General features: G+C 40.0%; 1 protein-coding gene across 3 annotated transcripts in view; it reads left to right on the top strand.

The window, feature by feature from the left end:
* Positions 1-13,960, top strand: part of Polk (DNA polymerase kappa) — a 59,467-nt gene that overhangs the window by 2,827 nt on the left and 42,680 nt on the right. Inside the window, exon 1 of one of the 3 annotated variants that reach the window (XM_029543869.1) lies at positions 13,387-13,415. The exons of the other annotated variants lie outside the window; for them this stretch is intronic. Within the exon in view, the coding sequence (XP_029399729.1) occupies positions 13,410-13,415 (6 nt within the window). The 5' untranslated portion in view covers positions 13,387-13,409. Of the gene's footprint in view, positions 1-13,386; positions 13,416-13,960 lie in introns of those variants that run through there. 3 annotated transcript variants of the gene reach the window in all.

Raw genomic sequence — 13,960 nt, 5'->3', positions numbered from 1 at the left:
TCCTTCTTGGTTTTCTTTTGTTTTACATAATGTATCTTCGGTATTCTACGTTTCTGGGCTAATATCCGCTTAGCTTATCAGTGAGTGCATATCTAGTGACTTCTTTTGAACAGTCTATTCTTACTGTTACACAAATATGCCACCTTTATGACATTTACAAACCCCGATGTATAGCCCTGCTACTGGGCTTCATTCTTTTCCTTTGATATATTTATATCTATACCAATTCTGTATTGATTTAATTGCTGTTTGGTTTTATATAGTCAATGAAGAAATTGTCCTGGTCTTTTTTTATTTTTATAAAAATATTTTATATTTTCCAAAAGGATATGAAAGTAGCTTATTGAGTTAGTTGAGAAACGGTGGGAAGATTTGGTGCTGGAAAGATGCTGCTCAGACTTAAGGACCTGAGTTTACATCTCTATACCCATGGACATGCCAGGCAGGGTGGTGCATGTCTGTAGTTCCAGAGCTGTCTGGGTGGAGACATGTGCATCCCAAGAGCTCACTAGCCTGCCAGCCCAGCTGAAATCATGCATTCTCAAGCTATGTGAGAGACCTTCCTTGTCCCCAAAAACAAGGTGGAAAGCAATTAAGGAAAATACTCAAAGTTGTCCTAGCCTCTATAGTCACATGCGCGCACGCACACACACACACACACACACACACACGCACATGTTCACACATACCTGTTAGTGCACATACACATATCCATATGAAAATGTACAGTCACTAAAGACACAGATATGTATACAGAAAATAAGGAAGTATGAAGATCTGAATTGTGACTGCACTTAATTGGTAAAGAAATTATATCCACACAGTATTATTTGTGTCAGCCAGACACCTTAAATATGTGATCTGACTTTTATCTTAAAAGTCATGTGAGTGGAACATTGTTGGTCCTATTATCCCATAAAGGATAATGAACTGAAGCACCATGAGGCTGAGTAACTTACCCAGTGTCTCATGGCTACTAAGTGGCAGAGCTAAGATTTGAACCTACGTCTCTAAGTCTCTTTTATGTTCAAGTCTATAAAAACCCTTTTCTGCTTTTTGAACCTAAGTCTTTTAGATTCAAGTCCAAATAAACCTTTTTCTGTGCTTTGTAATGCCTCACTGGGAGGGAATGTATAAAAACGATTCTATAGGTGAGTATCTCCAAGCCACTAACTATATCAAACAGTGAGTTCTGTAGATAAGATATCCACCCCACAGTGCTTTTAACTCAGGCACTGATAGTTAGCATTTCCCATTTTCCTCATCTACTGCCTTGTTTTGCCAAAACCAGTTCTTTAGAGTTCATTATTAGCTTCTATTTATAATATTTTATGTGAAGAAGCTTAATCACAGAAAGGTTAATTTTTTCTTCCAAAAAATCATAGTAAAGATGTATTTGGGAGTTGAGCTCCAAGTATCCAGACTTCAGAGTTCATTCTTACCCCAGTCGAGTTTTCCCATTAACTCTTTCTCCTGGTTCCTCCACACCAATAGCAATCCCAAGCCCTTATTGTGCCTTGTATTCTACTGCCAACATCTAGAAGCCAAAATCCCTAGTGGTGTTGCAAATAAAAATGCTTGCTGTTTTACTGATCAACAATAGAGAGTGATGATAGACACCTCAAAGATAAATTTTGGGGAACCCAGGCCCTGTGTGTTCCTTATTCCTACAATAATCGTTAAATAAAGATGCATTTTGAGTTAAATAATTCCTTTTAGCTAATCTGGAAATTTAACTACTTTATTAAAATTGTTCCCACCTCTAAAAACTATGAACAGTTTTGCAAACTTGAAACTGGAGCTGTTACCATGTGAAGTAGAGGTAGTAATCTATGAACTGTGGCTGTCTGAAAAACAAGCTGCTTGGGGCTCGGTACCTCTAATTCATCTAATCCACGTACGCACGAGGCTGTCTGGGGACTGTGAGTTAGAGGCCATGCCTAGGTTGCATACCAAGACTCTGTCTCACTAAACTAAACAAACAAATCATAAGAAGAGATGAACTAAATATAACATGCTAATAACACAGCTGAATTGGTAACCTTATTTCCATGACTGGAATCATTACCTAGGTGGCAACAGAACTGATCATTCAAGTTTTCTTCTGTATCATTTTATATGCAAACCCCTCCCCCCCCAATATCTGCATGGGTGGGTGTATGTTTATACTAGCTAAAGTGTCCTAGCACCTCCTCAGATGCAGTTCCGTGAATTAACTTTCAATCCAGGGTTGCTAGTGTCCTTATTTCCTCTTCCTCTTCTTCCTTATGATTGAGAGAAGTGCCGATTACAGCACTTCTTCCCCTACCCTGTTGATGTCCAGTTTTTTATGTTGTAGGGTTTTCCTGGCTTGTTTGTTCTGTTGTTTGGTTTTTAGTTTTTTGAGACAATGCCTCGACCTGTTGCTAATCCTGCTTTAGTCTCCCAAATACGGGGATTGCAAGTGTGAACCGCCATGTGCACCTCCGCATTCTTTATGTTATGATGCATAGGTAATGACAATTATACCAAACTGCCGTCTACCAAGAAGGATTATATGACACATTCCCACTTATATAAAGGGTAAAAACAAAACAAAACAAAAAACCTACTCTTTCCTCTCTAGCTTTTTGTTGTGGTTTGGTTTGATTTGGTTTTTGTGCACTTGGATGAATCTCTTTGGGGGACAGATTTTTGAAAATACCCTACTGGAATTCTTAATTTACACTGTAATATTGTCCTTCATAAAGCTTGTATTAGATTACACTCCATTGCAGTGTGTCTGAGTTCTCCCGCCTTGCTTCAAGCCAAACATTCTCCAGTGGAGTGGCTTCAGCAGAGTGTCTCTGCTGTAAGGAGATAGATGGTGGTGGACCGTCATTGGACCGTCATGGCTCAGAATGAGCCACCCAGGGAACAGCAGTCAGACAACCTATTACAGTTGACCAGTCAGGTACTAGAATTGCTTTTCTTGCCAAGGCTCTTCTGACCAGAAGAGGCAGTAATACATTTAAATTATTTCCAATATGAAAAAAATTATTTCAGAAATCTCAGAATCCTCAACTGGTTTTGTGTGTTTTGGAAACTTAAAATGAGGCCTTGGTGTTTTTCTGTCCACTTCTGGGGCCTAGTGCTGTCTTTTATCTGTGAGATTTTGTGGTCTCATTCTTTTCAGTTCTTATCAGTTCAAAGAAACTGATAATTGGACAGCCAATGCTGTAATCAGTTTTCCCCAAAAGTATGGTATTTAAGGTTGGTGTGTGTGTGTGTGTGTGTGTGTGTGTGTGTGGTTTGTTGGTAGTGGGACTTCGACTAGAAGCAGTTAGCAGCATATCTAGTGCACATTGCTTCCATTATAGTCTGTTTTTAACTGTATGAGCTGGGAGGGGAAGTTCCAAGGAATAACATAGTTGTAGAAACCTATTGATGTGTCCCACACAGATACTGATCATCCTTTTAAAAAACATACTAGCATGTGATAAAGACTTAAATGTATGCATTAGACAGTATATATTAAATATTCTCACTAGAATTTAAGTTCCATTGATGAACAAATTTATAACTGCTTTCAACCATTTTAAGTAATTTTAATACTTTAAATTATTAAATTAAATTATTAAATTTAAATTATTAAATCATTAAATTATTTAATTAATAATTAAATTAGTTTAATTAATAAATTATTTTAAAATTTAATTAATTTAATTTAAAAATAATTTTAATACTTTTATTATTTTAAAATGATTTTAATAACAGTTCTGAGCACATAAGGTGTATCAAGTATAATTAATGGATGTATAAGAGTTTCAAATAATTTGAATAGCACATGCAGACAAGGTATGTTGACCGCTACGGGGATTTGAATATAGTAAAGTTTAGAAAGAGTAGACATGAGTTGGAGTTCCTATTCTCAAGGAAAGTATAGCAAAAAACTAGATTTAAAAGGTACATATGTCACTAATTTCTAAACTGCTCTTTTATAAGTTAAAAGAAGGTAGCACTTTCTCCTATTAGAGATAAAGCCAGCTCTTTAATTCTCTTATCTAATCTTCATACTGGCTTTATGGGCATTTGCCCTAAGCCCTAGTTAAAACAATGTTCATTTGGAACTTTAAACAAAAGATAATTTGTGTTTCCTGATCTTATTCTACCATACAGTAGAATTAAATCAAAACTTATGGGTCTCAATGGCTTGGTCAGTATGACCTATAGATAAAATTCTGAAAAAAATGATTTTCCAAGACTGTTCCACTTTGTGTTCCTGGCTGGCCTCATACTTACAGAGATCTTCCTGCCTCTGTCTCTGCCATCTGCGAGCTATGGTGCCCAACATGAAACTCAGAAACATTTAAGATTCACAGAACTTCCACTCCAAGTTTCTCTGACTTTCCAATGTGACCTGCACTATGTTTTTCTCTATTCTGGTTAATAGGTCATTGTAGCATCTGTCAGTGTTCCTCGCAGGCGCATTAAAAATCATGAAATCTTCTGATATTATGGTGATTTGCCTTAGGTTCCAAGTAAGTGAATAGTCTTGGGTATTAATCCTAACTGGATTCATCTGTAATAACCATGACTTTGTATGTATAGTAATAAATAAATAATTGCATAATAGCACTATTGGTATAATAACTTTTCTTCACTGTGCATGTATCTCAGTTGTGCTGTTATAACTACAACTATGTATAAGTGTATCCAGGTAGATATTAATTTATATAAAATGTACTGAATCCATCAGCCTACATTTCTAGTAATGGAAATTGTAGTTTCAAAAATATAAAGGTCTTTCAAGAAACTCCCATGTAATTTATCTTTAACATTAATAACATTGTAAAGAATATAATACTTTTGTAAATATACTCACAAAAGTTGATTACATTCGAGGCCAACCTGGTCTACAGAGTGAGTTCCAGGACAGCCAGGGCTACACAGAGAAACCCTGTCTCAGGAAAAAAAAAGAAAAAAAAAGTTGATTACAACACAAGTAAGTATAGAAACGATGTGGGGATTTCTTACATGTTAGCTAATCATTTGTATTAGCACACAAAAAAGACAGTTGTGCTTCATTTGGATGTATGCCTTGCAGACTAATGGTTTCCAGTTGGACTTTGATGTTAACATGTAGGTAGGCTCATAATCAGTATAACAACCCAGTCTTAGTAAGCTGTAATAAACTTAAGAGGATTTCTAGAGACTTTTAACTGTTAAGCACACTTTTCCAGTGACCTAGAACAGCCAGTGCAGAACAGAAAATTTATGTGACTGGAAGTAGCATTTTATAGTTTATGTTTGGCCATTATCTAGTCTTAGCATAAGAATGATCCCACTTTGCTTTTGCCTGTGCTGGTATTTCTTTCTCCCATAATTCCCTTTTCCTTGCATTGCTGTTGTCTGAGGTGTTGTATATTATGAGTCACTGTTGCCTCTCTGTGGTCATTCCTATACCTGTCAGTGACAGGTTGGTGGAAAAACTATAACAGGCAGCCATGAGGATTACTTAGTCACTATCCTCTAGCCTGGCGTATTGGGTAGGTTTCGTTGTTTTGTCTTTTATTGTTTTCTGTGCTGTGAATGGAACTCAGAGTCTTGTGTGTGCAAATCAGGTGCCATAACATATAGCTACATCCCTAACCTCTCACCTTTTTGTAGATTCTCATTTCCTTCCTGGTTCCCCCTTTGGTATTCCAAGAGCCCCTGAATCCTTCCTCCAGTTTTCCAGGTCCTGTGATGATTGCTAGCCTATCTCTCAAAGCTAGTCTCCGTGCCCTTACTGCAAACGTCAATGTCATATTTCTGTCTCTAAGGGAAATTATGATACTAAATGGTTAGTAATATAGACGTGGGCATTTTAAATAGGCATTGCCAGTTTTTACCTTTCTTGCTCTTCCTTTATATCTAACAATCCACACTTGATTTAGGTTGATGGATTCTTTTATTAACATGTATTATTGTTATCAGTAATAGTAGTATCTGTTATTCTGAAATGTTTATATTCCTTCTTAAAACAAAAAACAAAGAAAAAAAAAACCTTGTTTTATTTGGGGCTCTTACTGTGTAGCCCAGGATAGCCTCGAACCTTCTTCCTGCCTGCATCTCCCAGATGTTAGGTGCCTTGGCAGGTTGCTTTAATCTTTCAGGTGACTTTATTACCTGCCTTGGACTTCCTTATGTGCTGATTTTTGTGAAGTGACCCTTCTGAGAGAGCTGTGGTTTTGGAATTAGTCAGTGGAAGAGCTGATGGGGGTACTGACTCATACCCTAAAGCACTGAATACGGTGACTGAAGAATTTGTTCCCAGAGAAAATGCTAACATTCCAAAGGGAGACCTCTGTTCCACAGAGGTCAGAGTCAGTTCTCCTTCCACTCTGGCGCCAGGCGACCGTGGCAGGCAGGCGCTTTTACCCACGGAACCATCTCACTGACCCCGCCCAGACATTGCTAAGGGATTTAAAGACAAAGGAAATGAAGGTAGTGCTGGGTTGTGTTCAGTTATTTTTTTAAATTGACTATTTTCTTTATTTACATTTCAAATATTATCCCCTTTCCAGGCAGGTCTTCCCTCCGGAAACTCCCGTCCTATCCCCCCATCCCCTGCCTCTATGAGGGTGCTTCCCCACCCACACACCCGTTTCTGCCTCCCCACCCTTGCATTCTCCTACACTGAGGCATTGAACCCCATCAAGCCTAAGGGCCGCTCCCCCTACTGATGTCCAACCAGGCCATCCTCTGCCATGTATGCAACTGGAGCCATGGGTCCCTCCCTGTGTACTCTTTGGTTGGTGGTCCAGTCCTGGGGAGCTCCGGGCGGACTGACTGGTTGACACTGTTGCTCCCCCATGAGGCTGCAAACCCCCTCAGTAATGGTAGATCTGCATGAAATTATAGAGCGTTGCACATTAGAAAACAAAGCGTCAGTCTGACACTGTAGCTAAGCTCTCATTTGAGAGGGGTTATGTTGTTAAGGAGTTTGACACCTCTGCCATACACTGATGGTACTATGGGAAAACTTAGAAATCAACTGCAGCAAACCAGAGAGCCATGTCAAGGTTAGACTCAGAATCAGCCTCAGAACTGTCTGCAAGACGGAGTCGTGAGAGAATAAGAAAAGAACAGCTTGTATAGAACATCTTGAGTTTAGTGGATGTTTGGTTCCTTCCAGTAACATAGAATATAGCATCCTAACTCAGTTTCTCATTAGCAACATGACCCTGCCCCATCACCCAGCTTTCCTTTGTCATTTTATATTTGAATAGCAAATTTATAGATTGTAAAATTAAATATTATAACAGTACAATATCAGAAAGAGTTCTACAGGAGAGGCTTTCTTTTTATCCTCTTCTGAGGACATATGTCCCCGTCCCTTAGAATTTGTGTACCTTATCATAAATCTCAGATGAAACAGAATTCATCTGCTCTGCATTTCCTCTATATGAACAGATATTTTTGCTGCCATGATCTAGTAGCCAAGAACTTGTCAGCCTGCCTTCATGCTAGCTTCCCTGGGGTCAACAGTCCTCAAAGTAGTGAGCTTCCAGAAAATACGCATTTGCTGACTGGGGAGATAGCTCAATCAGTAAATCTGAGTTTGATCCTGAGAATCTATCTTTAAAAGGAAAAAAAAAAAAAAAAGCCAGGCCTGAATTGATGCTGGAGCTCACTGTCTGGCCATTGATGATGAGTTCCAGGCCAGTGAGAGACCCCGTCTCAAACGAAAGGTAGCTGGGGCTTGGGTGATGGCTCAGTAGGTAAAATGTTTCCCTTACACATGTGAGGACCTAAGTTCAGATCCCCAGAACCTGTGTGAACTGCCAGGCATCGTGGCATGTCCCTGGATCCAGTAATGAGATGTAGTTCTGGGAAACCTAGTGGCCAGTGAGTCTAGCCTGCTTGGCTAAGCTCTAGGCCAACCAGAGTCTCTGAAGCAAATGCTGGGAGTACCTGAGGAGTGGTTGTTGTCTGACCTCTACATACACAACCACACACACACACACACACACAAAGGCAGATGGTGCCTGTGGAACGATACTTGAGGTAGTTCTTTGGTCACCACATATTCACAAATGTACATCTGCACACACAAACATGCAGGCGAGCGAGCACACACACAGACACACACAACATAAATTTAGCTTTTCATAGTTTTAAATTTTCTGTCTTTACTTCCTTCCTGGGTGAGTTTTCACTGTTACAGAGCCAGGAAGGAGGATCCAAAGTTCAAGGACATCTTGGGACTGAAAGGGAGATAGTTTCCAATTATATCTCTGTAGATAAGAGTAGATATTTTTGATTGGCTTCTACCCCATTCTTCACTGGAACCAGCTAAATAAATAGGCTAATGACAATCAGAGAGTATATGGATTAGGTATGGTGCTGCACATTTGTAATCCCACCAGTCTGGAGGTACAGGCGCTAAGAGGATCGATGACTAGTCAAGGCTATTCAGGCTCCATAGTGAGTGAGACCCTGTCCCTAAATCAATAAATAAGAGTATCTTAATAGTTACTGTCTTATTGGTGTGACGAGCCATGACCAAGCCATCTTATAAAAGAATGCATTTAACGGGGAGCTTGTGTGCAGTTTAAGAGGGGATAGTCAGTGATCACTGTGATGGGGAGGATGGCAACAGCCAGCCAGCCAGCCATGGCACTGCTGCAGCAGTAGCTGAGGACTCATGTCTGAGCTGCAAGCTGCATCACCTGAGAACCTGACATTCAAATATATGAGCTCTGGGGACCATTCTCATTCAAACCACCGCAGGTCCCCAAAAGCAATTTCCTGTCTCTGGTAACAACTTGAGTCTTCTTTTGCATAGTTTAGAGCATACAGGGCTTCATTATTTGTATCATTTCTATATGATACATATACATAGAAAAAATATTTCAGGCTAAATTATTTTTGACCGCTCCCCCTTTTCAGGGCTCAGGACCTTGAGTTTGTAAGCAAGCCTTATGCTATTGGCATACATCCTGAGCTCCTTTTACGACGACTTAAAAAATGAATTCAAGCCAAGTGTTTTGCATTTTGAAAACACAGTGTTGCATCTGTGTTTTCATTCCCATTATATAAAACTGTGGACATATGGTTTCATTTATGAGTATGTATAATAGTTTGAAAGAAACATGGAAAAATAATCTGTTAATGTCTTGGGGTTGTGACTTATCTTTAAAGTTTAAGATATAACTTATAATAAATAAAAATGAAAAGGGATCTTAAGGTTACTAATAATTATTTGATTATTAATTTGAAGACTTAATTTAGAATAATCTCTATTCATTGTGTTTTAAATTGGATGGTAAAAGAATAATTGCAGTTTACAATATTGCACGAGGCATTTAATCTGTTGATGAAAACATAAATACTTGAACATCTGGGAGTTGTAAAAATAATAGTCTAATATATGTTTAGGTTTTCTCCGTATGGGGCTTGATTCTTCACAATATATTGGAAATGAAAACACTCTCCACACCGGAGCCTGCCTTATCTCTATTTCCCTTCCGTGTTTCTTTCCCTTTGTCCCTTCCCACTGTCTGCTCCCCAGGATTAGATTCTTCCTCAGGCTTGCTGGTAAATTCCTTCAGATTACTTTGGTCAATATGTCAAGTACTCATGATATTGTTTGCATGCTTTTGTGTACATTTTAGAAGAAGCCCCCATCCTGAAACCGCTCCCTTAGAATTCCTTTTGAAACATTGCAAGTTTCCATCCTTATTACCACCAAACACAGGGTTTGCTTTGTGTTTTTAAATGGTAATCTGACTAGTCAGCAATAGAATCAGACTGGGAAGAATTTGAAGATTTCCAGAGAAAATGTACTCTTCAACCACTGTCCCAAACCACAGGAACCAAGAATTCTTTCCTTTGAGCTGCACACTTCTGTTTTATTTTGTTTTACAGAAGCAGGTTGTCCTTTAGTCAGCACACTGAGAATTGTGCATTTCTATTTGCTTCTTAGTGAACCAGACTCTATCGTGTAATTTCAGGCTATAAAAATGTTGACCATCGTTCTTTTCAAGGTTGCAGTTGTATCCATTCATCTGGTTTATTCTATTTGTGATGATGCTCAGCAATCATAGCATAAATACTAATTTGAGTATAAACAAACCCCACCTGTGTTATCTGTGAGCTTTCAGTTTTCCTTGGGGATTCTTACCCTGGGCCCTTTTATAGTCTTTACCTGGAGAGAAGTAAGACTATAGTAAATCTCACAGCTCTGGAAGTTTGGCTTAGGATTCATAACTGCAGCAAGAATAACTGTAACTGAGAGCTTATCACATATCAGGTACCTTGCTGAGACCTTAACAGTATCTGCTGATCTAATGAAGCCATCTGAAATAAGACTCTCTACTTCCTGCAAAAATAGGGAAGTCATTATACTTGTGATGTTATATGAACATCTTCACCAGAAATTTCTAGATAGACTCACTGAAGAAGTAACAAAAAGAGGATGACCAGAACTAATAAGAGTTTTAAGAAACCTTGAAAAGTTAGGTAAATATTCATAAAAATGCAAAAGCAGACTCACTACAGTAACATAGATGATAATGTCAAAAAAAATTGCTGGGGATTCAGACACTAAATCTCATGAGTTTTTACTCATTAGTTACACTCTCTTGTCCTGACAGACATTGGAGGTGGGCACCTTCTAAGGATAAAGGGTTTATTTCAGCTCACAGTTCTGGAGAGTCAAGTCCTGTGGTGAGGAACTGATGGAAACATCATGACACCCCACCCCCAAGGACCTGCTGTTAGAGCCCCTTCCTTTAAAAGTTATACCACTCTTCACACTGCTACCTTTAGAGAATATTTAGGATACAATGCATAACTATTAGCTTGGTCTGATAGCTTATGTGGTTTCAATCTTCAAGCCAGGGTTTGCTGCCCTAAAGGCAACGTTTCAACAAAGACTTGAAACAGATGTGAAAATTTAACCAAGATGCTATCTGATGTACATGAAGTCCTATGCAGGACAGACAGTGCCAAAGGTCTCCAGACTAGAATGTGACAGGCTACACTGAGAACCAGCAAGGAGGACACTGTGGCTAGAGAGCCTTGAAAGAGGAGGCAAGGGTCAGACAACCGTGGGAGTTGATACACAGCAAGGGCCTAGATTCTTATCTGTCTTTGTTGTGCCTTGTAGGTGTTCTGTTTGTTTGTTTCTTTGTTTTTGAGACAGCACCTTATTGTGTATCCATGGCTGTCCTGGAACTCAATGTGTAGACCAAATTGGCTTTGAACTCCCAAACCCACCAGCCTCTGCCTCCTCAGCACTGGGATCAAAGGTGTGCACCACACCCAGCGATCTAGACGCTTTGGAGCCAGGGAAGTCGTTTTAAGGATTGTAGACTTAATTCTGAAATGAGATCGAATAGCATTGTACACTATGCAGCCAAAAAATGCTACAACCTAATTTGTCTTTAAAGACTTAGTTGGGAAGCTGAGGAAATGGTTCTGTGGATGGAACACTGGGCCTGAGGACCAGAGTTCAGATCCTTAGAACCCACATGAAAAGCCAGAGAGGTGTTAGCGCTGGTGCTCATCTGAATCCCAGCACTCAGAAAACAAAGACAGGCTCCCCCACCCCACAAGCTGACTAGTTAAACTAGTTAGAGTTGATGAGCTCCAGCTTTAGCTAGAGACTGTGCCTCAGTCTAAAGTGGAGAGCCATGAGAAAAAAAACCTAACTTCAGCTTCAGCCTCCACAAAATGCAAGCACGTGCACGAGCGCAAGCGCAGCCACACACACGTACACACACACACATGCACGCCTGCATGCGCATTTCTCTTGGGAAGAAGGTGGAAGAGAAACAAATAGAATCAGTTGGACTTCCGAGTTGATAATCAAACAGTAGGAGAGCAGAGGCAGAATCAGAGCGTGTGTTGTAGTCATCCAGGCCCGAGATTAATGGTAGTTCCCATTGCCATGTCAGCAGTGAGGGAAGTGAGAAGCAGTTACACTCAGGATGGTGTTGAAAGAGTCTACAGGACTTCCTGATAGTTTGGATATGGATGTGTGAAAAAGAAAGGATCCCAAGTTACTCCCATGCCGTGTGCTTGGGCACTTGAAAGGACTTGGGCTCACCTGAAAGGAGAAAAGGAGCAGGTGGAGCTGGCTTGAGCAGGGAAGTTCTTTTTTGGACATGTTAGGTTTTTAGAAACATTTCTATTTAATAGTCTTGTACATGTATGTAATGGATTTGGGTCATGTTCACCCACTTTTACCCTCTCATTCTCTCTGACTGCTGCTGTCTTCCCTGCAAGTCCCTGCCCTGCTTTTCTGGACATACTAAAACTTAAGGTCCCAGGCAGGCACTGAGCTAGCACTATTAACCTGGAAGTCATTGGCATATAAACCACACTAAGTGTGTCCTGATGAAAATGAATGCATCAGCAGGCAGGGAGGTAGCTGTAAACCAACTTTACCTTTCTCACGATGTTGGCAACAGCTCAGTTCTGATACAGTTAAGAAGCCAAATCAATTCTGAAGGTTTGGCCAGCTAACAAATATAAATATGTTAATATGTAAAGTATATGTAAAGTCATGGTTATTCAATATGTTTCTTTTCATGCACTTTAACATTTAAAGGGCAAGACAAATTAAATGGAGGAATTTTTCTGAATTGTTATGGTATGTTATTATAATTGAATTACATTTGCCTGCTTTCCTAGAACAATGTCAAGAAACAGAATTGCTGAAGTAAAATATTAGACTGAATGTAACAGTTAAGGGAAAAGAGTTCTAATAATGAAAGCAGAAAACCAGCCTATGTTCCTTCAGATGAAGACCATTAGAGATAACAGCTACACTTTTCCAGCATCTTGAGAGGACATTGAAAGCATGTGCCTATCTCAATGCTGTTATCCAAATCTCCCAGGCATATTTTGTATGGATTGAGACTTGAGCATCAAGATTTGTGTAAAGATCTCCAGCAAGGTGCAATATATAGCAATGTTTGAGAGTAAATAGTATATACTTCTTTGTTTTAGATAGTGTGTTGCTATGTAGCCCTAACAGGCCTAGAACCTGTAAAGCTTCCTGCTTCAGCCTCCCAGATGGTGGAATTAGAGGAGGCCTGCACAACACACCAGAATTTTACCTCTCTAATGGAACTGCCCTTCTAAGTCAGAGTACTAAAATCTCCTCTAAAAGATCCCTTCACCTCCAGCAGAAAGACAGGGCAACAAGTAAGTGATGGGGTTGCCACCCCACACTCAAAACTCTGACCCATAATTGTTCCTGTTTGAAAGAACTGCAGGAATGGAAATGGAGAGGAGCCTGAGGAAAAGACGGTCCAGCGACAGGCCCAAAGTGGGATCCAGCTCAAGGGGAGGTCCCAAGGCCTGACACTATCACTGAGGTTGTGGAGTGCTCACAAAAAGGGACCTAGCATGACCGCACTCCGAAAGACCCAACAAGCAGCTGAAAGAGTCAGATGCAGGTATTTGTACCCAACCAATGGACAGAAGTTACTGACCCCTCTGGTTGAATTAGGGAAAAGCTGAAAGAAGCTTAGGAGGAGGGTGACTCTGTAAGAGGACCAGCAGTCTCAATTAACCTGGACTCCCCAAGATCTCTCAGATACTGGACTATCAACCAAGCATACACCAGCTGATATGAGGCCCCCAACACATATACAGCAGAGGACTGCCAGATCTGGGTTCAGTTAGAGAGGATGCACCTAACCCTCAAGAGAATGCAGGCCCCAGGGAGTTTAGAGGTCTGGTGGGGTGGGGAGGTAGGAACATCCTAGTGGAATCAGGGGAGGGGGGGAGGAGGTATGGAATGTGGAACAGTTGGAGGATGGACGAGGAGGGGAATAAAATCTGGAGTGTAAAAAAAAAAAAAAAAGCGATTAAATAAAAAGGAATTTAAAAAAAAAAATTTGTATTTTTTCCTAGTCATACCCAGGATGAGAGCAGCATTATTAAGAGCAACTTCAAATTTACAAAGGCTATTTTCATTGTCGTAGGTACATGGCTGCTG

The sequence above is a fragment of the Mus pahari genome, chromosome 11, assembly GCF_900095145.1.
Source record: "Mus pahari chromosome 11, PAHARI_EIJ_v1.1, whole genome shotgun sequence".
NCBI classification, from domain to species: domain Eukaryota; kingdom Metazoa; phylum Chordata; class Mammalia; order Rodentia; family Muridae; genus Mus; species Mus pahari.
This window is presented reverse-complemented; position numbering and strand designations above follow the sequence as displayed.